This window comes from Dicentrarchus labrax, unplaced genomic scaffold (genome assembly GCF_905237075.1).
Source record: "Dicentrarchus labrax unplaced genomic scaffold, dlabrax2021, whole genome shotgun sequence".
In the NCBI taxonomy this organism is placed as follows: Eukaryota; Metazoa; Chordata; class Actinopteri; family Moronidae; genus Dicentrarchus; species Dicentrarchus labrax.
The window spans coordinates 9,155,001-9,182,225 of record NW_026136712.1 but is presented as its reverse complement, the minus strand read 5'-3'; the positions used below and the strand labels follow the sequence as shown (position 1 = coordinate 9,182,225).

At 42.5% G+C, this 27,225-nt stretch overlaps 1 protein-coding gene across 4 annotated transcripts in view; it reads left to right on the top strand.

Moving 5' to 3' along the window:
* Positions 1-3,219: 3,219 nt before the first annotated feature.
* The window catches only part of bahcc1b (BAH domain and coiled-coil containing 1b), a 65,536-nt gene continuing 41,530 nt past the window's right edge, over positions 3,220-27,225 (top strand). For 2 of the 4 annotated variants that reach the window (XM_051417739.1, XM_051417736.1), the window contains exons 1-2: positions 11,725-11,938; positions 15,533-15,864. In XM_051417739.1, the coding sequence (XP_051273699.1) occupies positions 15,693-15,864 (172 nt within the window). In that variant the 5' untranslated portion in view covers positions 11,725-11,938; positions 15,533-15,692. Of the gene's footprint in view, positions 4,092-11,724; positions 11,939-15,328; positions 15,348-15,532; positions 15,865-27,225 lie in introns of those variants that run through there. The other 2 variants (XM_051417737.1, XM_051417738.1) reach the window with 2 other exon arrangements.

Genomic DNA, 27,225 nt, shown 5'->3' with positions numbered 1-27,225 from the left:
ATCACATGACCATGTAAACGGCAGAAACCGGCACCATCTTTAGGTGTGGTGGCACCTTGAAGTGTTTTCCATTTGCCAAAGAGGAGCTGGCCTCAAATTGGAACCAGAAACGGGTTTAGCGTCTGATTCTTAACCTATCGCAGCTGTGTCACACACACACACACACACACACACACACACACACACACACACACACACACACACACACACACACACACACACACACACACACACACCAATATCAGGGGTCCACATACACACACACACACACACACACGCAGCAGGCGAGCAGTCTCTGAACAGGGTTAAGAGTGAGCAACTGTATTACACCACAGCAAATGAGAAGCATCACATCTAGAGAGCAAATCTCAAACATTTGTCCACTTTTATCAATACTGCCATATGTGTACGACATCATGATGGGCTTAAAAGCTTGTCGGAAACACACACACACACACACACCAATCGCTCTAAAGGACGAGTATTGTCTTTTCTGCAGCTGCTCTGTTTTGTAATGAATATTGCAGATGTTTCCAGCATAAATGTGTTTACTCTATAATGACATTTTGGTAAACAATTTAAAAGATATTATTTAAAGACTTTCTCGCTCTTAAAGCAAAGAATGTGTTCCGCTCAAGAAACAAGGATGTTTTAATCCCATGAGACATAACTTTGTTTCAACAGGTGCTACATATATACGATCCGTACTATGTGAAGGAATCCAGGAGTGAACACCTCACCTGACACCTCTGATAGTATCTCACTGAGGTGTGTTTACCCAACACGAGCAGAGGGCCCAGGCTAGCCAGGGGTTTTAGCTGTGAACTGGCCTCGTTTGGGGTCGTTCTAGAAGAGAAGGGTCGCATTTCAAGCTGCCTGCGATGATTTGAATTGTCCTTCATCAGAGCTGAAGCAGATGGATGAGTGAGTGGACGGCATCTATTTGACTGTTGGGTCTAAGACCGGTTTGTATGTGCAGCTGGGGCTCTGGTTGAAAGACAAGGACCAGGGGCATTACAACTATGACAGGAAGTAAACTCTAGAGTTTCATGAGGTCTCGCTGAAGAATATAGACACACTTTAAATTTAACAAAGTTATTCTGTGGGTAATAAAGCAAAAAGTGACAAAAACGTGTTTCATAAGCTGCCACATGTTATGTATTCCAAAATGTGTGCAGAGAAGGAAACAGGGTGGAGTCTTGAATGTTTTTCTAAGACAGGTTATCATCATAAGGCTTCCAGAGAGGCTTGGTTTGTTCACTGTGTGGGAATTATTGGTTGTCATAAAAAAACAAAAACACTTGATTGACTTGATTTTCTTTACAGTGACAGAAATAGGATTTTGAAATAAGAGTACACACAAACAGTTATATAATGCTGTTAAAAATGTCATAACTGTATGTAAAAGTTATTTAAATGTTTTTAAATTTAAATTAAAATGGGCAACAGTTTAAATGGGAATATAACATATATATAATAAGGTAAATCTGAATCAAATTCAGTGCAATATAAAAATATCCTTCATCTTTTTGACTTTAATGTAAATGTAGAATAGGGTTTGAACATATAGACTAACTGCAAAACCAACAATGCAACAGTAGGCCATTACAGAGACAAATAAAGGTCACGTTCCTGAGTGGGTGGGGTCTGCCGTGACCCTCCCACTTCCCATTCCCATAAATCCTTTCAAAGGCAAAACCAAAACCATACTGGAAGGATTTATGTTTGTATTGTTGCTTTTGGTCTTGAGAATAGTTTCTATTTTTCAGCGCTGTGATGAGGGCAGCGATGGTTTGGAAAAGTCATAATAGAATTACTTAGCTGGAGCTTTGGTGAGTTTGTTTAAGTGGATTTGCCCGTTGGGGCTGGTAAAGCATATTTCTTGTTGCTAGATGGAAATGTCTGATGTCCACAGTCCACTAACCTCCCAAATAAAACATATCCAGGGAGAACATTAGATGTTCGTTGTGAGCTTATTGTGCCATCGGGGCATTTGGCTTATTATGGTGTTTTGGTGTGTATTTGGCTTCCACAGTAATAATTCATATGCTGTTTGTTGTAAATTCAGATCAGGAATATGAATCATAAATCTGGAAAAGGCTGTATTTGCTTGATTTGACAAACCGATGCAACCATTTTATTTACTTTAAATATAGTACAAAAAAATATAAAAGATAATTTTTACTTTCCTGCTAGGTTGTTCCTGACTTCATTAAGATTTAAAATTGAATACATTTGTAGTTTTTCAGGATCTCCATATATGGAGAAAACTGCAAGGAGTAAGCCCCTGTAGAGTAATTACAGCAGTTATTCTAATATAAGCTGTTGTAGGGTGAATTTCCACCGAATTGAAATAAACTGAAAGAAACCTGTTCCTCATTTTGCCGAAGACCCCCCTGGACCCGCCCTTCAGGGCGCCTGGCGGTCCCCGCACCCCAATTTGGGGATCCCCCTCCCCCCCTTCTGTCCACACACCCCCGCGGGGCTCTCCGCCCCGCTCCTGTCCCGGCCGCGGTGATGCAGGGGTTAACGTGGTGACGTGGTGCTCCTGAAGCAGTGACCCACGGGGGCAGCCAGTGGGGGCTGCAGGGGGAGACGAGCTGGAGAAGGCTGAGGTCCCGTTTGGGAAAGAGGGAAGACGATTCCCACAAACTGCCGCGTTTCTTCACTTATTTCCAAGCTGCGGCTCGCAGACTGCGCTTCTTCCGCATTCATCTCCAACCTGCGGCTCACTTGTTTTTACGCATCTTCAGTAAAACGCCGTCCCGAATGGAAACACTGAGTGTGTGTTTTTACTGCACAAATATTTGCAATCATTTCTTTGTCTCTTTAGTCCAGAGCGGCACATCGAAGCAGACCGAGCTCCCTCTCCGTGGAGCGAGAACGGGAGATAAATTCACTTTTTACGCACAAACTTGTCTGGAGCGTTTGGACTTGATCAAAGGCTGCGGGGCAAACGCACAGAAATGCCGTGGACTCTTTTAACGCCTGTGCTAAATGTTTATTAGCGCTCTCTTACAATTGAACCCGCGTGTGCACGGCAGTGTGTGCCTGCGCCGGCCGGCCGGGCATCTTCGGGGCAAAATACTCTGAAACTCAGGAGAGCAGCTATATATAGCAGGAATTGATGTATAGGTGAATATAAAAAAAAGGTGGGTAAACTGTGACCTCCAGGCGGTAATTAGAGGCGTCATTTGGCAAACAACCGCCACTAGAAACAAATAATTTCCAGAGGTGAGCGGATGGCTCCTTCTCGTGCCAAACTCTAACTATTCCACAAATAAAAGCTAAGCAGTTTGGTGTGGCCTGCCTGCCTCCACACATCACGGGTATTTAACACATGGCGCATAGACAGAGGAATGATTACCCCAAACTTTTGCTGTAAATCTCATGTTATCAGAAAGATGTATGTAGAAGGAGTGACAGGCCTCCTTTCCACCTCCTCCACCTTCATGCATAGATCCAGTTCAGCACAATCACAAACTAAACAACACTGGTCGGAAAAAGGTGTGTGTGCGTAAATGCGTCAAGCCTATATCTTTGTTGGTGGGGATGGAAGTGGGTGTATTCCTGGTAACTCACAAGCACGCTTGATGATGTCCCTTTGCCCCCTCCCCTGATTAAAAAAACAAAAAAAAAACAGAAAATGCAAGAAAGCTCCCTTCTACTCTCCTAGACAAGACGACAGACAGAGAGAGGGTGCATAGGAAAGAGAGAGAGAGTTTTCTCCATCAATTTTCTGTTTAATGTCAGCGCTCCAGCTCCATTGTGGGAGAGAGAGAGGACGCGTCATCCACACATAAATTTGCTATTATACAGCCTCACGGAGACTCGCATCTACAGGATCCGGAGCTTGTAGTTGGGAAAACCCCTCGGTGGATAAATTCAGCAGAGAGCAAACGTGTAAGGAAGCAGAGCGCTATTTAAGTCCATACATTGGAGTGCGCGTTGCTTTGGATACAGCGTTTAGGATTTTTTTCCTCCCGAGTTGGGACGTTTTTGTGAGGAAGAAAGTCACTTTTTGGTTGTTTAGTTTTCAATTTATATCCGTAAATACAATTATGTTCTATATGGAGACGGTCGTTTTATAGGTAGGTGTTGTATTTTGTTGTTTGTCATGTTTAATCACTGTCGGTATAATTTATCCAAGCAGTTATATATAATAATAATAATAATAATAATAATAATAATAATAATAATAATAATAACTATTCACTGTATTTTCGCTGAGTTTGGACTATACAAAGTCTTGATTTTGGGAGACAGCCCTGAAGAGTTTTTCATGCCCATGCGTATTTTGTGTCCTAGCTCCAAAATGTACTGGAGAAAAAATGTGTTTGTTTATTTATTTATTTGTTTATTTGCCTATTTAGATAGGCGTGATTATGCGGTTTGGGCTACTTTTCTTTTAGGTCACGATTAAAGATGCTAAAAAGTTTGCGTAATCAGTTTTTTTTTTAACGCTTCCAACAACTTTAACGCGCAGTCACGGCAGATATGTTTGTATTTAATCGCTTAACGTTCGCTGACAAATGCAGACGGACTGAATGGATGGATGCTTTGGGAGAAAAAATCTCGATGTCTTTCATGAACACTGAGTGTGCAGTTCGTGTAAGAAGGTTTATCAGTTGGGGCCTCTCAGGGAGGCATGTGCCAATATAGTGGCGCACGCACACACACACACACACACACACACACACACACACACACACACACACACACACGGTGATTCAACCATGTAAAGTGGCGTTCCCTTTAGTTGATCGGCTCCACAGTTGGGTGTTATAGTTTGTCAGGCTTACTTGTGTTATATTAAGTTACACGGTGACACTGTATAAGGGTACTGACTGAGTTGCTGTTGATCTGACTGCCTCTCGCTCTCTCTCTCTCTCTCTCTCTCTCTCTCTCACACACACACACACACACACACACACACACACACACACACACACACACACACACACACAAGGACAAACACACACACACACCCACACACATCACGAGCTTTTGGCAACACCGTTGGCCATATAGCCATCCATGCGAGATGACACGCGTCTTTTCCAGGTCACATTTCTGATTTCTGACTTAGTTTGAAATCGCGATAATAAAGACAGACGTAATAAAGCTTACTTAATAGATTATGATTAAGAGAGTCTTTTACTAAATTCCCACCATACAGACCTAATATTCTTCACAGGTCAAAATCTTCATTTAATTGTTGTCGCATCTCTGATGGATGAATAACTGTGGTTAACATCAATGTTTGAACAAATACAAAGTTTCCCCTATAGTGCATATGAATGTACACATCCGCATCTTAGCTGCAGCAAAAACTTCTTGGTGTTACTGTTACATTATATATATATTATTAATTATAATTAAGAATCAAAAGATACAGTTAATTCCAGTGTTGCTGTCTGGTCAGATGGTATGATACAAAGACAAGGAAGTGAAAGATACATTTAAATATTATAATTTGCAGCTTTATCAAAATACAGTTTTATAAAATAATGTCACTCTGGATCTTGCTGTGGTTACTGGGCACATAACTGGTTTACAGTTGAATCATAATTGTGGTTAATATTTTTGTTTTGTTTTGTTTTACTTCTGCTTCTGGCTCTTATTATCAGCCAGTTACACACTATTTGTGGTGATATGCTGCGTTAAATTTAACATTAAATTGTTGTTGGATGGGTTTTCTTTTTGAGAGATCTGATTAGGAGCTTAAATCTTAACCGGTCAAATCAATACGGTCAAAAAATGATCAACATTAAGCAATAGCATGTAAGAGGACAAGATGACTCAATTTAAAAAATATTTTTCTCAGAAAGTTTTCTGAAACCCTGTGTTTCTCCTTAGGAAACTGGTGCGTCACCAAAGCACTTTATGGGTTACCGTTTAAATTATGAGTCATGCAAAGACCTTTGTGCAAAATAGTTTTTTTGTTAAAACAATCAAATGGCTGAAATGTTAACCGGTGAAATGCAGAAGGTCAGCTGACCTTTTGACCCCACGGCCCATACTGGAGATGCTTGGTACACTATCATTACACTTTTGGACGCTCTGTATTTGTTTTATGGTCTCAGTGCTTGGAGTACCCAGGAAAAGATGTTGTCTTTCATTTTCGTAAAAGTTTGTGTGTTTGTGTGTGTGCGCGCAGCCAGTGTGCTCATAATTCTGGCAGAGATGGAAGTGAAATTTCTGGAAACAAATGTAGATGGCACTGGGTCCGTCACACGTCAGTCACACGATATATTTAATCCCATTATTTGCGTGTATAATATCAACATTTCACTTGCTGTTCAGTTCACTGACTGTTAAGATTCAACCCCCCCCCCGTCTGAATATAAACGACACATAAAGCCCGCAGAGCTGGACGGCACGCTATGGCTGTTTATGTTCAAATGATAATTAAAGCCTCCACCTGCGTGTTTTGACGGCCTATAAATAGATGCTGGCGCTTTCATCTCATCCATACAGGCCTGGTGGTGGTTACAGCCGGATATATGGCTCTGTGACAGGCACTAATTTGGTGCCTCCGTCACCATCATCATCGCCATCATCTTCTTCTTCCACTACACCACCATCCTCTTGATCTAAAGGTGTCTGAAGACATGAGCCTCGTAATTCACGTCTTTTTAAAGCGTTTTGATCGAAAGGTGGAACGTTTTTTTAGTCTTTTTTTTTTTTTTTTTTTCATGCCAAACCATTTTCACATTGCACGACCCGTTGTGAGGCCTGAGCTCCTCTGTAGACTGTATCTGTCAGGATGATCAGAAATAGCAGCATCTGTCCTGCGCACACAGAGAAGAAAAGGTCACGTTGTTTTTGTGCCCAGTCAACTTCTGACTCCATCATGTCTTCTCCTTCTTCTCCTTCTTTTAAGCGGTTATGGATGCCATTGTTGTTTGTAGAGGTTGATATTTACAGTGTGTTGGCCACCAAAAGGAGAAAAAAAAGGTACCCACATCACCACTGTTACACGCCCAGAGCGCACAGAACAGCCTTGTTTTTCATAACACACAGTCCAAAAGCTTGGCAGCGCTGCATCTCGCATGCTTTTCTACTCTAATATGGCTCTATTGTCTCATGGGGTTGCGCCACCTTTAGATAGCAGGGGCGTCTCCCTGGTGAACGGCCCTGTTTGAAAATTCGCATCATTAAAGGGCTATCAGAAATATCTGGTGAGAATAGGATGGTTGCCCTGTATGGAGGGCCTCCCGTGGAGACAGCTCTCCATTTGGACCTCATTTAAAACCAGCCTCGCCAATGTGTTTCCCGTTCACAGTGAATTATGCTTATTTTCATGTGGTCCTATTTAGACGTTCAAAAGTTGATTCAATTAATGCTGGGGCTGCAGTCGAGGGTATAGCACCCACTTTAAACTCACTTCATACACTTTTTAATGTGCGGAAAATAGCTTGCTCACCTTCTTTTTTTTTTTTAACGGAGGCATAACTCCTCGTGAAGTGAAGTTGCAGTAAAGTTCATGTTCGCAAAAAGCTACAGACACACCGAGCTGATGCACGTCAGGTTGCGCATAAATGTGGGGTTTTTTTTGCGCAGCATGAAGGTGGAAACAAGCACCGAAATCTGAAAATAACCTATAAATAATGTTTGCACGCTTCATTAATTTTGTTTGTTTATTTATTTAATTCCCGATTCATTCAACTGGGACTCGCACTCGCGCACAGACGATCTCCAGAGCACGAGAGACGGTGCTTCGGCTGGCCGGGGTGGACGACCGGAAAAGAGGCCGAGATATGTGGCTCCTCGCCGCGGAGGAAGAGTTCTGCACACCGGTCTAGTGTGAGGGAAGGAAGGGGGGAGGAAGGGGGGGAAAAAGGGGAAGAAGCGAGAGAAGAAGGAAGCGGAGAAGAAGGGGAAGGTGGAAAGTGTCTGTCAGGAACGCTTCATTGCTCGAGGACAATCCGCGCGCAGGACCGGTCTGTTTCAAGAGCAATCAGTCAATCCGCATTAATTATCCGCGCCCCCCCCCCTTATAGGGTAGCTCGCGCTGGCACACGGACCAGAGGAGGCTGGGGTGTGTGTGTGTGTGTGTGTTATGCTTTCTCTCTCATCCACACTCACACTCATCCACACGCACACACACACACACACTCACACCCAACCCCCACCTTTTAAGTGAAAAAGAACCAATAAAAATCAAGCTATAAAAGGCTTTTCCTTGTCACTAAATAAATTAAATGCAGATTTCAGTTTTAAGTGCCGGACCCCTTTTGTGAGCTGCGGAACAGGATTCTTTATTGTCCCTCTGTCATTAGTGCTGTGGGCTACACTGTTGGGGGAGAGAACAGGGAAACGAAGTCATTTCAAAATAAATATGTTGGCTACTGTATAGGTTAATATCGACACATTGGTTCTCTAAGATGTCCTGAACAGCTGGTATCAAGAACTGTGACAGCACTAATTCCCCCAACTTTCCTAACACAGTGCATTTGTTGCTCTTTTGATATCACTATTTTGCAGTGGTGCTATGCTGCGGATTGAGAATTGTAAAACAAATGCAAACTTGTTGGTTAGGGTTTAATGGTCATATCTGGATACAAACTGCCTGGTTGTCTCTCCGCACATCTACATGTAAGAGATAGCCTATTTATTAAAATATGTGTCTTATTGCTATACAAATAAGTACACAACTTATACAGTTTGATGGACTTGGAGCACCAGTTTATGAGTTTCACAACTCCACAAAAGGTTTATTTTTCTCATCTTAATGGACTCTAATGCACAAGTGATGGTTCACGGTTGTCTTGATGACTGTAGAGCACATTTGGACTATTAAAATATCGACTTTGAACAATTGTGTAAGTCTGCAAAATATTGCTGGATTTGAGCTTTACGTGTACTGTTGGGTGTGTGTGGGGGGGGGACACGTGGTGGCTGGAGCCCATTGGAGAGCGCAGGGCTTTGGAATGCAGGCGGCTATGTAAATAGGAAAAAAGGGTAACGATTATCTAATTACAGACGTGATAAATCTGCTCACTTTGGCGTTATTTGATTTGAATTATATATGTATCAATTCATTCTATGGTGTATAGATGAAAGTCTCGTTTTTCTCCGTGCACACAGTTTAAAAGCTATCTATCGGCTACAGCCCGGCTTGAGTCTCCTTTGTCCAGTGTGTTTTGTTGGAGGCTGGACCAAAGCAAGAGAGCGAGTCTCTGTTTTAATGTAAAGGGTCATCAGTTGGAACAGTCTTCATATATTTTATGAGGTGCATGTTCACTGTTGTCAGCTCTGGATAAGTTCAGCGAAAAGACATACAGGTTGTGAGGGTTTGCTTTCATGCAGCCACATGAGTGAATTTAATTGATTTTTTGCTGTGTTGTAAGAAAGGCTCCTAAATAAATAATCACAAAGATTACTCTATATAGCTATATATATATTTATACAATATATAATATATATAGAATAATTGTACTGCTCTGTTCATATTAGGTTATTTCTATTTTTATGTAACATTCACCAAACATTTACTCATCAAGAAAACATATTTACACATTTTAAATTAATATATGTTTTTTCTTTTTATTATACTGAAAAATAAAAATAAATTATTGATTTCTATAACTTCTACTTCTCTTCTCCGTTTCAGAAGCAATTAGAAACCTAATTTATTATTATAACTGACCTACCGTTTATGCTGCGTAAAAACGGATCCACTCAATTATTAAACAGCTGGCATTAAAAACTTTTAGTCAACATCTTAGACACAGCAGCACAATAAGAGCCGAGTGCTCACGGTCACTATTTTAACATTTAGGAGAGAAAAATCTTCTAATTTTGTGTCTCAACAGACCTATCGATCTCTCTCCACAGTCTCCTTTCTGGATGAAAACTTTTCTCCCTTCGTGTTTTGTACAGAAAAAAAAGGAGCTCCCTCGAAGCAGCGCAATAGCAGTTTTCCGGTTCTTGTTGCTGTTCTTTCCTCCATTTTCTAAACACAAAGTTGTTATTGCACCATTCCGTGAATCTAGCCTCTACATTTAATACAACGTGTAATTTCCCCCCTTTTACCGTATTCCCTTTGATTTAGTCACTCTTGACTCTCCTTTTGCTCTGGGGCCAACGGGGTTCGCCGTGGGGGGCGCCTTGAAACCGCCCCTCCTTATCTCCTTTCATCGTTCAGCGCGGGGCCGCCTTGAAACCGCAGGGGCAGTAATTGCTTTTTTCAGGCAGCCCAGTGCGGGCTGGCCAGCAGCCAATCAGAGCCTTGTTTACACTCGGTGATTGACAGCACTCTGGCAACGTGCCAGCCAATCAGGAGCCTCGCATGGCCGAAGCCCCGAGTTTTAACCCTTTGCCTGCGCGTATAAACAAACCTGGACGGGAATATTAGCCTATAGCTGCTCATATATTTCGACATGGAAACACACAAGCCCATATCCTTCCACTTTTAATTGGCTAAATTAGTGAACCGTGCGCAAGGCTAACCCCGGGGACAGTAATGCTTTCAAATTACGCAGTGATTCAATTTACCCGTGTGTGTGAGTGTGCATGTGTGTGTGAGAGACACACACACACACACACACACACAAATAGTGGTAAACAGACATACAGCCATAAAATATAAAATATTGAATATACGGTTGCCTATGTTGTTTAAACTGAGATCCTAAACCTTCCTCCAAATGCACATAAAAATAAACTTTATTAACCCTTTCTCCATAATAGACTACCTGCGTTCAAGTGTCGGCTCCAATGTTGTTAAATGGCAGATTTTATATGGGCCTGTGGCATATTGATGGACTAAGTGAGCTGATAAGAGAAGAAAGAAGAAATGCGGGTTCATGTTCAGAGCATAAGCTGCACTATCAGTATCAGAGTAGTGTTTGTGGCTTTATGAAGGAATCAGAGAATTATATTTGATCAAATCCTCCTTTAAATTTACTCCCAGTATCCCAGTGGACTCATTTTATACATCAAACTTACACTCTCCCTAACTTTACGCCTATTAATTATACTTCCTAAACTTCTCTTATCTTAATGTGGCTGTGCATAAAAAAATTGTCTTGCATCGCAAACACACAGCCTACATGTCCAATAAATCAGGTTCAGATTCTCCAAATAAGGATTTATTTAGCAAAACACATGCAGTGGGGCGAGTGAAAAAAAGAGGCAGATTTCCCTAAAGGAGCATCAATAAAACTATCACATCATCGCTGTCACAGAGCAAAATAACGAAACACTCAGAGCTCATGCAGCATTTGAACCGAGCTGCTGTGGGATCACACAGAATAGGCTAGATGCTGTTTGCTCTCCACCAGTGATCAGAAAGTGCAGGCAGCGCTGCACGGCTCCGGCTCCTCTCCTCCCCGCACACTGAACAGTGCCGAGCTGTGCCGCCTGTCTCCTCGCATTTGCTTGTGCACGCAGTGCGCCGAGGGCTGCAAATCAAACGCCCGCCGTTTCGCTCCGCGGCTCCGGCGGCTTCCTCATTGGCTCGGAGCGGCAGCCAATGGCAGCGTGTGTTTACCGTCGAAGGGGGTGGGTGGCGGGAGGGAGGGAGGGGGTGTGTGTAGGAAAGGGTAGGGTGGGGCAGGGGGTGGTGGGGCGCCTCACGGGCACGCTTTCACATTGTCGTTCTCAAACCAATAGGCCTGCGCGTTCACCCCTCCCCGCGCACACACACCCCTCCATCCTCCTCCTCCTCCTCCTCCTCCTCCTCCTCCTCCTCCTCCCGGCGTGTCTGAGTCTCCGGCTGCATGAACGAGCCTCGATTCACTACAAGCCTGAACTTCTACGATGCGTCTCTCCCATACCTCAACTGACTGCACAGCACAGTCTGCAGCAGCATAGGATGTAATCAATCCCACATGTTTCACCTCTGCGACTCTGGGATTTTCACTTTGAATATTTTTGTACTTTTTGTTTCATTACACCCTGCTCGCCATGCAATGGATATAACTTACCAGTAAGTAGAAATGTATTTTATAGCTGGTGTTTGATCATCTTTAGCGATTGTTACTGGATGTCGATTTAGTTCAAGAGCTGCATGCAGGAGAGCATGAGCTAAATTTACCGTTTTATTTAAATGGAGATGCATCCATTTTTCTAAATGATTCGCTATTTTTCGCTGTCATGCCTTTAGAGAATTAAATAGTAGAATGCAAGCTGACTCTGCTGTAGTACAGACAAATAACCTAAACACATCCCTCATTCAGTAATTATAATATTAGCGTTAAAGCAACACACCTCACGATGTGACAGAATTTTGAAGGATTTATTTCAGATATCTCATTCCCACTGTTTCCTGTCCAGTCTGAAGGGCTGAGCTTTAGGCGATATGTGTGTCACTTTCTGATCTGACCTCTCCTCACAGCCAAATTACTTGTGTGTTTCTAATTCATTCAGAGGACTATTCAAAAGCACTCGATTTTTAGCGCGCCTCCTCACGCCTGTAGTTTTGTACATTATAAATTATAAATTATTCTTTGTTAGTTTCCTTTTGTGTGAATGTTCTTGTGTGTGTGTTTGAGAGGGAGGGAGACAGAGCAGTTTATTGCAAACTGCAGTGCCCCCCCCCTCTTTCTCTCTCTCTCTCGGTATGAAGGCTGTGCAGACGCCGAGCTGTCTTCGGCTCGGCCGGGCTTGTCTCTCCTGTTTAGCCGGGCTCTGAATATCCGGGTTTAGTGTCCCGGTTATGCTTTGTGACTTTACTTTATTGCAGAATTGTTGAAGGCAATGAGCTGGCCTCTGAACCCGAGACACATCAAACGTGGAAGCCTTTTAATTCCTGTTTTTAAAAAATCTTTTGTCCAAAGGTGCACACATTTTGATGGAATAGATTTCTGTTCAAATGGCACGAAACGCGCATTTTATTTGTATTTAATTTGTTTAAAACCTCACTTGCACAAAATCTGGAAATCACAATTAACTGCGGATTTGCTGGCTTTTGTGTTAACTTCAGGTAGTGTCGTTGTGACCCCTTGTTGGTTACTTTTGTAGGTTTTGTTGTGTGTGTGTGTGTGTGTGTGTGTGTGTGTGTGTGTGTGTGTGTGTGTGGACGATAGTTTGACCCATTGCAGGGCAGTGATGGTGGAGGTGTGTGCGTGTTCTGAGAGGTGTGTGCGTGTGTGTGTGTGTGTGTTTGTATGGGGTTTTGGGGGAGTCTGGGTGAAGTGGAAGGAAGTCTTCCACGTAGATGCACACACACACACACACACACACACACACACACACACACACACACACACACACACACACAGTACAGCAGATCCAAATGATCATTTTCCCAAACTGTTACGCGCGATCTGCTCACGTCGTTCTGTTTGCGTGGCGTGCGATAACATGGGATTTAGATTCAGGTTGTTAAATGTAGCCTGAGTGGCTCTCTGTTGACGTGGAATGTAAACACCAAGGACGTGTGTTTACGGCCTGAAAATTTAAAAATGTATAGACAAATGTCAGACGAGAGTGGTTTATGATTGATGTCCCGTAGAGAAGGGCCATTGTTTCTCACAGCCTAGGGGACAGGAGAGAGTCCATTTTGCCTTCCCAGTGCGCTTGCAGTAGCCTGCGTTTCTCTCCTTTTTTGCCCTCATTTCTCCTCTTGTTGTCGACTAGATGTGGTCAAAATGACAACGTGGTTCTCACAAACAAAGGGGGAAATTCAATTATTTAAATGTACTTGCACTTTAGGGCAAATATTCTTAAGGGAAGCATTTGGATATTTTATGCTTGGGAGTGTTATGACGCACAAAACACACACACACACACACTTTGCAAGCTCTGTCAGAGCTGCTGAACTTTGGAGATTATTTCCCCCCAAAACACAATTCCTGAAAGTTGGGAGTCCTTGAACAGCTTGTGTGTGTGTGTGTGTGTGTGTGTGTGTGTGTGTGTCTGTGTGTGTATGTGTGTGTGTGTGTGTGTGTGTGTGTGTGTGTGCGTGTGCGCGAAAGGAGACTTGAATATCCGAGCTCATGCAGCCTATATTCTTCTACACTTCATAAGCCCCTGGTCCACCAGAGCATTTGATATTTTCTTTGTTCCTTTATCGTTGATTCCTGGGAGGTGCTATCAGCATCTACAGAGCGCTAGATGGACGTGCCATGCATTGAAAGGCCTAATAGATGGACTGCTGAGGTGTGTTTGGCGAACGCAGGCACCCAGCTCTCCCTATCTGAGCGTCACATGGAGCCCTATTTAAGTAAATGACCTGGGCTATAAGGCATACATATAAAGTCGATGATTTCCTAGTCTATTTCACTGTTTATTGCCCCGCTCTTTCGCACTGGAGCATAAAGGTGATTTGATTTGTGTTTGTGATTACAGTGTAGCCTACATATACTGTATATGTAGCAGAGATGCATGGTGTTTGCCATTGGCAGGAGGCGAGAGGGGCCCAGTGCTGCTGACTCCGTAGGAGTTGATGGAAATAGCTGTTTTCATTAATAAGCAACACCACAAACAGGAATTCTGGGTTACTACGGCGCTAACAACAAAAGGACAAAAAATTCAACGTGAAACAAGTTTGGTAAACGCATAAAAAAAAACGTCGATCAGTAAAGTCAGATTTAATTTATAAAAGCTATACATCAAACATTATTGATCCGAGGCCGAAACGCATGCGTGGCTGTTGGATCTAATATCAGCCTCGTGTTTTTATTGAATTAAAATAAAAAAAATGAATGAAATTAGGAACATTCTGTCCTCTAAAGTGACACAACCACGTGTTAAATGTAAGTACAGTGGATCCGATTTTATGACAACTGCACGAGGAAAGAAATCAAACTTAATTTACATAAACAATCATTAATCAAAGCAGAAACGTGTCAGTTTCTTTCCGTTCTGGCCACTGTGGAGACTCCAAGGTTGGGGAATTAAGACTTTAGCCGCCATAATTTAAACGTAAAAACTACTTTTGTGCATTCTTGCTCAGAAAGTGTTGTGCAAATGGTTTTTCTTCATATTTTAGTGCAAGAGCCCCCCGAGGTCCAGCTTGTTTATGGCCAGTCCTTGTTCAGTCTAAAGACTTAACAGCTCGTCCTTCATCGAGAAAAGCTCTTTACCGCTGTGAACTCTTGTACTGTATATGCACCATTTGTTTGTACCTGAGCCAAATCTCCCCCTTCCCTTTCCATTCTTTTCGCTAATAAAGAAAGCTCCCGTGTGCGTTATTTGCATCGTGTTTGGTCACAGGAGGAGGAGGAGGAGGAGGAGGAGGAGGGCAAAAGACTCTTCTGAAGGGGGCCAACGATGTAGTGCAGGGTAAATCCATTTAAACTCAGTTCAGCCACCTTTTTATCTGCAGGACAGACTTTACTCACCTTCCTGGCTGGCATAAATCGTCGTTGAAACGCAGAGACAAAGCAGTGAGAGTAATATGCAAATCTTTTTTTATAACGTTTTTTATGTGGATTTTGAATTGCTTTTGTAAATACTGGTTGTTTGTCTAAACATGAACAGCGACTGTCTCTCAGTTCAGCCTTTTCTTCAGCACCACATCCCTGGTTGGCTCATTATTGTCAGCGCTTTGACGTGTCTCCTGCTCTCTCTTTTGTAGGACATGACGGGGACTCAGTTTCTACCCTGCAAAGCCAAAACTCCGCTCAATGCGAGGGGAGCCCGAAGTTCATAAAAGGGATTATTTGCATCTGGGTTCCTGAGACCTTCGGTGTCTCCGGATTTTACTTTGGATTTGGGATTTATCGGTTCTCACCGGGATGGAAAGCCGAGATTTCGCTCCACCGCACCACCTCCTGACGGAGCGGAGCGCGTTGGTTCACAGCGCCGCGTCTCGGATGGCGCCAGGCGGCCATGGCTCCGTGCAGCACCCCGCTCACTTCCAGCCCGGGAAATACTACTCGTCCCACCTCTCCATGGGTCCGCACTCAGGTCAGTTTTGAATGCAGCTCTTTTCATGTGTATAAATGACAAGTGTGGGTTTAAAAAAGGTCAGTTACTCTCTTTTGTCTGGAGCATATGTTCTCCATATTACAAACTTGGGAAGCTCTTTGGGACGAGCTAGAATTTACTGTGGAAGGAAATAGCTCAGACCCTGTGGACATTTAGAAATTAGCAACAACAAAACAAAAAAAAAAAAGCGCAGACATCTTAACGAGTTTTATGCTTTACTTAATTTAATGAATTGTTTGCAACATAGCTGCTTTCTGCGTTATAGTAAAATATAAAAAAATGAATTTATCAGTTTAGTGTTTCAGCCTGGCGTAAAAGCAAAATATGGATCATGGTGGTAAATTTCCCTCTTAAAGAAACTTTTCCTCTTTGGCAAATTAGATTAACTTTAAATTTAAATTTACGGCACACCTCCCTTTTTAGTTTTAAACCTATCATGATTTTAGACATATTCCAGGATTATTCGCCTTTATCACACAGGGATTATTAGGCGTTTCCAGTAACATAATCTTGTCATAGATTTATATGGTTTCATCAATTAGTAAAGTACTAATCATTGCCATTTGATGTAATTAATTAGAATTTGGTAATTCCACTGCTTATATTTCCCATTAAACAATAAATTAAAGCTATTAGCTGAGCACGTCCCCTGTTCCCACTGTGTCTGTGTGGCTCCAGGAGCATGGTGGTGTGGTGCTGGTGGGTTCGGGGCACATGCTGGTTTGTACTGGTCCCAAATGGGGGTCGGAGTGGTGGGGAGTTGGGGGGGGGTCTCTGGCTAATAGAGGTGCGGGTAATACCAGAAAATCCGGTTTCTATATCGAGCGAGGACGTGACGGGGTGCGAATGGGTTGACAGTGCATGCATTAGATTTAACAAGTAGCTTTGGTATCCTGTCTCAATAGGAGGGGGTGGGGGGGTGGGGTGGAAGGTATGTGTGTGTGTGTGTGTGTGTGTGTGTGTGTGTGTGTGTGTGTGTGTATAGAAAGGGAGAGAAAGAAAACCTCTGCTCGAAAATCATACAGTGTCTACACATTGGACTAACTGGATGAATGTAAACCTGCACGATGAGAAATCTCATTAATTATCATTTGCAAATGCAGCGGGTTCTTTAAATAGACGCTGGGACTCGGGCCTGAATGATATCGTCTGTTGTGTGTAGGATCCACACATCCTCTGTCTCCTCCTATTTGCATATTCATTAGTTTTACACAACAGTAAAACCCACTCAGACCTTCAGTTCGGCATTTTCACTGTTAAAAATTGGAACAAAATACATAATTTCCTGATTTAATGTGAACACGTTAAACTCGGCGCAGTGTTTGCAGAAATAAAAGCTGAACCAGTTTCACGTCTGGTGTGCTTGAGGTCCTGGTTCTGGTTTGGAGCCTGATTTAAAAACATTCATCATTTTTATTTGTTTGTTTTGTCTTCAGAAATGTTCTTACACTCCTCTTGACTCAATGTATTTGTAAAGCTCCGAATGTCTCTTTTTTTAAAACTATATCTAAAACATGTATGTACATTACATGCTTTAATTTCCTATAATCAATTTACAATATATGTAGTAAATGTAATAATACAAAATTTACATTTATATTTTTTTATAATTCAGGATTTTTAAAAATCTATTATGAAATTTAGCATATGTATTACCTGCATGTCTAATAAAAGTTCTATTTGAAATGTAATGTGTACAAAATGTATTATACTATGTATTATTCTGCAATACAAGCATGTATTATGGTATGATACATATTTAACAATTTACATAAATATAGTTCTACATTATGCTGTATTTAAATATATTAAACAATAATTCATTCAGTATAATTGATGTTGATAAAATATTTTATATATTTCATGAGACATTTAGCTGCATGTAGACTTTAAATTTGACTGAAATTATTTTATCAGAAATATACATTTTTAAACCCTTTTTTCATTTTTTTTAACTGATGCTGAGATTGCTTTAACAAACACACATCTAACTTGCATAACGATTTAAACAGATTATCCTACACTTTGACTGATGTTGCTACTCGCTGACATGTATTATGGTCCAATTTAAAAATGATTCTGTAATGTTGAAAGGAAAAAAAGCGTAGTAATGCAGGGTGATAATGCTATTGAAATATATTCAAGAGGGCCTCTCACTGGGTCTCAAGGTGCATGACACTGTATTGAGATTCCAGATATCCAGACTCTCCATGCATGTCCCTGATGGGGTTTTGACTGACATGATGGGCATAGAGGATTGTTGTTTTGGGATGGGGGTTGGGGTACGTGTGTGTGTGTGTGTGTGTTTGCTGGGAGGTTAGGATGGGGGTTACCTTTGTGCTTGCCCCCCTTAGAGATTCAGAAAGCTGTATGCCTGGCCCTAGGCCTCGGCACAGGGGGTAGATATGATGTGGGGTTGGCCATACCAGGGCAGGGGGGGGTTACGACAGGGGGTTTGTTTCAGATCTTTGGAAAGAGAGACACACACACACACATTTTTTTTACCTTCTCACAAGACCAAATCGGGTATATCACTTACAGAAATTCAAAGTAAAGAAAAAAAAACTCCCCTCATTCCCCCTGTTTCTTCATATTCCAGAAAACCTGCAATCCATCAATTTGCTGAAGCCTCTTATTTAGATCAGCATGGTGTCTGCTTGAATATGGTCGTGCTTGACAAGGTGATGGAATGACAGCCGCATACCAATGCCATAAGACGCAGCCCCCATTTGATAAAACCCCACAATGATATTACACAGGCGTTTAGATTACTGATAGGAGCAGTGGGAAAGCCTTTGTCTCTCTCTGTCTGTCTTGCTGTCTTTCCCCTCCCTGTTTCCCTGCCTTGGCTTTATTACAGTCTCTCTCTCCCTCTCTTTCTTCAGTTTTTCTGTGATGTTAGCCCCCTGGGCAGTAGTTGTGTGTGTGTGCGTGTGTGTGTGTGTGTGTGTGTGTGTGTGTGTGTGTGTGTGTGATTAAGGTTAGGTTTAGCCTGCAGTAGCACAGGTGTGCAGTATTATGGAGGGCGTGGCAGAGCTTGTCATTGAACAGGTGTGTTACTTCCCAGACAGCAGACGGTTTTTGTTTACATGGCTGTGTATGTGTGTGTGAGAGAGAGTGTGTGTGTGACCTAGTAATACAGACAGAAAGCTTACATTTATGTTACATGTGTGCACACACATGCACAGCTGTACACACTTAAACTGTGTTTTGCGCTTTGAAAAAGTAATAATATAATCAGGATGTTTTGGTTAGACTAGATAACCTCCCTGCTGCTTCTTTCTTTCCTCTTTGGCGTTCTCCCCTGACCTTTTTCTTCTCCTTTTCTCTCCCTCCCCATCATTTCCTCTTTCTTCCCGATCAGTCTTGTTAGTGAAACACATGATCCTGCAGTTAGATTCCCTGTTTCTTTGCTTCGAATGTGTTTAGCTGTAGATGTGTGTGTGTGTGTGTGTGTGTGTGTGTGTGTGTGTGTGTGTGTGTGTGTGTGTGTGTGTGTTGCATGCGGCCACCCTGCCCATTCATCATGACACTGTCAGTAATGTCTCCCGTCTCTTGGAAGTTCCTCGGCTTTGGCTTTGATCGTCACTGCAGCGCAGATGAGACACGCCCCTTCACCCTCCTACCTGCACACACCTTCACACACAAACATCTTGCATGACATGGAGAGAAAAGAGGATGTATGTGTGGAAGTTTCTGTGTGTGCATGCTTGTGCAATTAGAGTCACAGAGGTCTGTAGGCAGTACAGATATCCATTTGTGCGTGTGTAGGGTGCTGCTTATGTTAAAAGGCAGCGGTGAAGGAAGGCCCTATATATCAAAGAAATAAAAGAGAATATGAGTATGTAAATGATAGATGGATGGAGCAGAGGGAGGAGGAGAAGGAGGAGTAGAGGGAGTAGAGAGGCTGAATGTTTCCACCTGGCTGGTAATCCAGTCAGATTACCACCGCCTGACGGCACCCACTGGCCACCTTCCCCGACTCCAGAGCCTGCCGTCTCCGTTGCCTCTCAAGAGTGTGAGAGAGTGAAAGCAATAGAGAGAGAGAGGAGATGCTTGTGTGTGTGTGTGTGTGTGTGTGTGTGAGAGAGATGAGTCAGCAGTGGATGAGCCTCAAACAGACCCAACCCCCCTCACCTCACCAGCACTACCCAGGGTACAAGGGGCACATCCCGGGTGCAGCGTGCAAGACGACCCCCTGTGTGGAGGAGGCAGCTGGTGGAGGCTGTAGTCGAGCTGTGATTGGACGCAGCGAGGAACGACTGTAAACCGTCCCTTCAATTTACGAAAAAAATACATATATAGGAAAAATCCAAATTGACTCAGTCTACAGTCGCCAACACAATAGTGGGTTAACTTTACACCGCACTCATGTGTGACCCAGTTATATTTTTATGTTACTGTATTTAAAAATATGGTATGGTTGTGACATTTTAAACTTACAAGTCACTATTTGTTACTGATTGTTAAGAATATGTCTATCCTTTGCAGTATTGAATGTCATATGCACATTTGTTATGTCTAACACTGGGTCATAATAACCATATTTTAGTTAACCCAATGGTAATATAAAAAATAACTCAAACCCTCAGTCAAAACAACCCACTGGTTCTGTTAAACCAGTATTACATCAGGGTACATCGGATTAGTAATTTTTTGGTGTGCATTAGGATGAATTTTAATCTAAAGACATTCATTAAGCGCACACACACACCCCATAAAAATGTTCTAAAAAATCACGCTGTGCATACACACTCATTTTTTGTCAACCTCTAAGTATTGGAAAACTGATTTTACACCCACATCAGTACTGCACTTATCTAAAGTTAAAATAAAATATGCAGCAAGGCCAAAGAAATCAGTTAAATGAGTCTGACTGTTTGAAATTTGTTGACGCATTAAAGGCATTAAGTCATTAAGTAAAGTCATTAAAGTTATTTCCATTACAAATTAGACTCTTGTGTATGCTTTGATATTTCAAGCTAACTATGGCACATCATTTAAATATATTCCTGAATGTTTCACTTAATCAAATTGACCTCGGAGTAACTGTGACCGAGATTTGAGTCGTCTAAAAGGTCACATCAATGGAAAGATAAAAAATTTGGAATATATTAACTGAAGCTGGTTTTGATGTTGGAGTTTTGAGTGAAGCGTGGCATTTGTTCTGAATCACATTTGCTGCAGTGACAGAAGACTTTTGTCTCATCTCCAACTCTCATCCAACATGTGAACAGCTGCTTATTGTCGGTAGCAGTGATTTGAAGGGAGCGGGGTGCGTTTGGTTGCGACATCTCCGGGGTGTGAACACACACCACCATCTGATGACTTGGCATGTGAATGGAAAGCGCCAGACTTCCTGTGTCCATGTGCTCTTTTCTCTCTGTCCTCTTTCCCCTTTTTTCTGCTTCTTCTTCTGTCCCTTGCTGGCCAGACCTCCCCCTCTACCCGTCATTCCTCGCTCCTCTTTAACCACATGCTCGCCCTCCCTCTTCCTCTTCTCCTTCTGCTTTCCTCTTTCACTTCCCCCTCACTCTGCGTTCGCTCCTCGCGGCTTTTTCGAGTGGTCCTCCAGCCCTCCTTCCTCCTCCTCCTACTTCTCCACTCCTCTCTCTCCCCCCCATCACTCTCTCCTCTCTTCTCAATCGATCCCCCCACCTCTTATATCCAGTTCCCATCTCTGTCTAACTCCCCACACGCCCATCGCCTCCTCGCGTTGTTAGTAGACCAGCTTCTCTCAGCACTCCTCCTATTTCTGTCTCAATTTCAGCCTGCTTCCTCTCCTTTTCCACATTGCCTCATTTGTTTCTCCCCCCATACCCTCCTCTCTTCTTGCCTCCCGCTCTCCCCACCATTCGGCCGGTTGTTAACCGGCCCGTCCCGGTGCTACTCGGCCCATGGCCAACTCACTAAATCAGAAACGATTGGAGGATTTGGCAAGAGGGAGTGAGAGCTCAGCGCGGTGCCTTTGAAGTCAGAGAAACGAGAGAAAAATGACATTTTAAACAGCCCGCAAAACACAAGGCTAAAACAGCTTCTTACTCTGTAGAGGAGGAGGGGGTGGCGGGTGTGTGTCTGCGTGTGTGTGTTCATTTAAGAATACAACATAAGATGTTTTATGTGAATATGTGGCAGCAGTGGCTGCTCTTCATGATATGAATGCATGAAAAAGTCACAAGATGTGTGGAAAAAGAGTGGGTATTCATATGTGCACAAAAGTGTGTGTGTGTGTGTTTGCAGACACTATAATTCCCTGCTATTTTATGGCTTTCCACTTCTTCAGAGGGGTCAAGGCAATACCCTGTTTACGCGACGTGACAGAGAGGTGACATCACTTAGCAAGGGGGGTGGGGGGGGGGGCAGACATGATGTCACAGTCTCGCCAGATCCACAGGTCTGCACCCCCTGAAAATGCATACTGCATAACAGTGAGGCGGTGCAACCACAGCAACCCTTATCGCGGCAACAACCGACACCTGAGACGGACCGGCTTTTATTTGTCTCAGGGTCACATTTATGCCTGACTCATCGTCACTCGAGCTGACTTGTTTGACTCAGCCGGGGCCCTTTCCTCGGCTGTTGTGTTTTGGTCCTCTGTTCGATTCATTTCAGCTCTGTTTGGCTCATTCATATTGTAATGGCCTCCATTCAGGCGGGTCTATGTCCAGTTTGTTTTGCTGTCAGGGGCTCAGATGGATGGAGGGGGCTGTAGGTTCATCTGGAGGTGAGGTTAAAGAAGGCAGAGTGGTCGGATTGCCCCCTGAATCCCAGACCCTTCAAGTTCTTCGAGCTTTTTCTGAGTCACTCTGCTGCTGTTGTACAGATTGGACAGATTGAGTATTTGGTGTGAAAGACAGTTAATGTGCTCTTAAATAGGAAATAGGTTCATATGTGTGTGTGTGTGTCTGTGTGTGTGTGTGTGTGTGAGATGAGGGGAAAGAGAGTAAGAAAAAGCGAGAAGCAGCTGTGTGGAACAGCATGGATCGTTACACAGTGACACACATGAAAGCATTAAGTATATTCAGGAGCCTTCGTTGAATATACATGGAGCTGTGTGTGCAGCTTTGTACGTATGTATGTGTGTGTGTGTGTGTGTGTGTGTGTGTGTGTGTGTGTGTGTGTGTGTGAGAATCCCCTCCCATGCTCTTGCCCGAGAGTAGTGAGAAAGAAAACAAGGAAAGAGCACGAGAGAGAGGAGAGAAAAAAAACAACAACAACAAAGATCCGTCATCAGTCATTCATGGCTAATCAGTCTCGTGGGACGTGCACACACACACACACACACACACACACACATACAGTGCTGAGGTCCTAATCCTACTGGGACTGCTTGTGCCTCCGTGTGTGCCTGTCTAAATTTTGGATCCAGGCTGATTAGAAGCAAACTCTCCCTTTTTGCATCTCTCTCTCTCTCTCTCTCTCTCTCTCTCTCTCTCTCTCTCTCTGCCTCTACTTCTACTCTCTGTTTTTCTCTCTGTCTCTCCTCCTCTTCGTCTTTGATTGCTGGTAAAGTGTCTCTTCTCCTTCTCTCTATTTTTCTCTTTTGTCTCCTTAATAACCGCCTACTGTCTTTTCCGGTCGTTTTGATGTGTGTTTTTGTAATGTTTGGAAGCATGTGTGCATGCATAATATAGGGACGTCTTTTGTGTGCAAGTGCGCACTTATCTCTGCTTTTGCATGTGTGTGCTTATTCTTGCATGTGTGTGTGTGTGTGTGTGTGTGTGTGTGTGTGTGTGTGTGTGTGTGTGTGTGTGTGTGTGTGTGTGTTTGCATGTCTTGCTTCATCAGAACCTCTTACTGTTGGTCTGTGTTTTATCGGCTCCTCCATTTGTTTCAGGTTTCTCTTTAAAAAAAAAAAAAAATCAGATACGCTTTAGTGGCATAGATGTTAATGTTGTCAACGCTTTAGTACATATTTCTGAATACAAAACATTATCATAAGAATAAATAGATAATCACAAGAAGGCAATATCTTAAACAGTACAATCATGTGGATATATAACATGGCACACACATATAATTTGCAGCCAAGAGAGCTGTTTTTGCTGTCAAAAAATATCTGGATGTTTACCACAATATCTCTGATTTCTGACGATGGCTTTGTGTAAAAACTGTTCTCTTAAGTCTATAATTGTTGAATCCAGTTAGGAAGTAAAGTTCTGTCTCCTCATTTCCTGATCATAACATAAACCAGGATAGCAAATTACACTTATTGCCCAGCCTGTGTCTACCTGTCTGAAAGGCCAGACTGTGCACATCCTCATGGAGAGATAGAGCACTATAATAAAGGTTTGTTTTAGGGCCAATTACTTGTGTTGTTTGGGTGGAATTTTATTTGTGCTAATTTGCCTTTTATTTCTTCTTCACAAGAGGTAGAGCTGATACGGTTAATCCAAAGAAAATTAAATACAACATTTTTAAAGCAAAAATGCCAAACATTCGCTGGTTACAGCTTTTTTCCCCCCTTTGCTTCTGTTTTATATTATTGTCACTTGAATATATTTGGGTTTTGGAGTTTTAGTTGGAAAAAGCAAGGCGTTTGAAGACATCACATTGGGTTCTGAGAATTTGTGATGGATATTTTTTCATTATTTTTTAACATTTCCTAGACTAAATGATTAATAGAATAATTGAGAAATTAATTGGCAGACTGATAGACAATGAAAATAATTGTTAGTTGGAGCTCTGAAATCGTTTTTCCTTACACTCCATCTGCCTCTTTTTCTTCCTTCTTTCTTTTATTTATTTTCCCTTTCTCCCCCCTTTCCCTCCACTTTATTTCCTCTCCGTGGATCTCTCCAATAATCTTTTATTCCTGTGTAAATATGACAGCAATGAGGGAATATAAAGAATGGAAAAGCCATGCTGAAATAAGGTCAGACTAGGTTATTCTCACCTGCTCTCTTTCTCTGTCTCACTCTCTTTCTCTCCCTCTCTCGCTTCATCACAGGCTCCCTTCCTCTCTCGCTCGCTCGCCCTATCCCTCCCTCCCATCCATCGCTCTCTCCTTCCCTCTCTCCTCCTCCGCTCACTCCCTTGTTGCCTCTCTCTCGTGTTCGCTGTCTGCTGATCCCGCTCTTCTCTCTTGTTCTTCCCCCTCACACACACTGACACACACTGCCTGTCTGACGCCCACACACACACACATACGGTACACATGCAGACATGCACACACACATACTCACGCTGACACCTGCATGTCGAGCCGTTGAGGGTCTAATTTAAGTAAAGTGCTTCTCTAGGAACCACAACCCCTCAACTCACGATGATGGAGGGTGATACGGTGCGGCGTGGTTGAACACACACACAGTTATACACAGATGCACACACACACATCCTGCTCTAGTGATACTGAGATATGACTCTCAGTGGTGTGGGATTGAAGGAAGAAGATGTAGATGGCTTGTAAGTAGCATACTGTAATAATAATGTGATATTTGATCCCCATTGAGAAATTCACCTTTTCTCAGCTGCTGGCAGATCAGACTGCAGGGTCAGTTACGGCAGTGGCAGAGCTGGTATGGATTCAGTATCTTGCTCAAGGACACTTCAGCATGGTGGATTCTGGCTGACATGGATATAGTTGAATCTGGGTCTGCTGGTTGAAGGATGTTGTCCTCTGCTGCTGCACTTCTGCTGCGTAGGTGTGTTTGTTTCCACTGGAGTTTGAGCTAACTTTAGCTGAAGCTGCACCGCTGCAAATATCTGAGGCTGCAATCACAAACCTGCATGGAAAAAAATAGCATGAAGTGTTTTAGTTTTGGTAAGTTCATTCCACGATGAAAGTTATGTCAAGACTCACCATAATACTCCAGTTACTGTATGGCTTATCTTGTTTTTTTCTACAAAACAAAAATAGGGCCACTTTAAAGCAGAAGTACCAAAACATTTTCCCTAGAAGGATCAAAACTGAAACTTAATGTAATATCTATTGTATTGTTAAGCTTCAACATTGTACAAGGCACACTGTGTCACACTGCCTGTCGTACTCAGGTTATAAAAAATTATTAATTAGGGATCCTACATGTTTACCTCACAAAAATAAAACAGCATAAACAATAATTTATATTCTATATTTAATAAATTTTTTATTTTCTTTCACTAGAAACATCTGGTGGGCCAAATGAACCAGCATTGACTCGCAAGCCCTTCTTTGGGCAGCCCTACTTTGAAGCTGAATTCTTTATTCTTTCTTTTGACTCTATTTTTGGTCTCCACCCACTCCTGAAGGAAATTTATGGTTGTTTGGTTGCTAAATGCTCCACTATGTTCAATAATCGCTGATTTTGTCCGTCTGGACAAACAGTGTACACTGTTTTTTTGAGCTTTTTAGGTGAAAACAGCTGCCAGCCAGAAAAACCAAAACAATGAGCTAAAAGATCCTTAAATGCTCCGTAGAGCTGAATGTATGTTAATTCTGAGTGGGTTCACCACTATGAGTGACCCCTTTCATATATGTGATCCATAATTTATATTAAAATGTTGATTATATTCACTTTAGAGGATCTGTGGGTGGATTTAAATGTACCAACCAACAAAGGCGTTGTTGCACAGTAATGCTATTAAACCTAATTATTAATAATTGAAAGATTAAATTACGGGAAAAAAGAGTGGCACTGCTTTGTCTCGAAAATCACATATTATAGGCCTAGATATTTTAGCTGAGAAAAAAATACGATTTTTTTTTATTTTCTGGTACATCGCAGGTCAAAATCCGTGGAAACTATCCTCATCTCCCAAAATATTCTCTTGGCACTGAACTTCAATACTTTTGACCGAATTGCTTCGATATTATTGTAAATCGAAAAATGCCTTGTCACTCTGTACCAGATTTAGTTGGTAAATCTCTTTATCGTCAGGGCCGCAGTAAGCACGCAGCAGGCTGTCTAACGTTACACGTCGTATAAAAAAACACGACGTTCACGCACATAGAGACTCGTTTATTTAAGCGAGCTGTTTATCTGCACAGAGCTGGGCGCTGCCTGTTAAACGACCCGGTGCTGAGTTGATCCGCTCCTCGCCACCGCGGGGATGGACGACCTGCAGCCGAGGCGGAGAGCGTTTCTGACGGTAACAGACCGACGGTAAACGGAGAGCAATACACCGGGTGAGCTGCTCTACAGAGAGTAAGAGGTCTCACTCTGTCACTATTTACCACAAACAGTCATTCACTTCGTTACAAAGGCCACTGCCATTACTGTTTGTTATTAATGTTCCTTTTTACACTTATTTATATTTTTATATTGTCTAATGTTCCTTCTTTGAATTAAGTAATGGTACCGTAATTTGTTATGGAATTTGTTTTTGTTAAAATTAATTTTAATAAATTAGTATCAATAA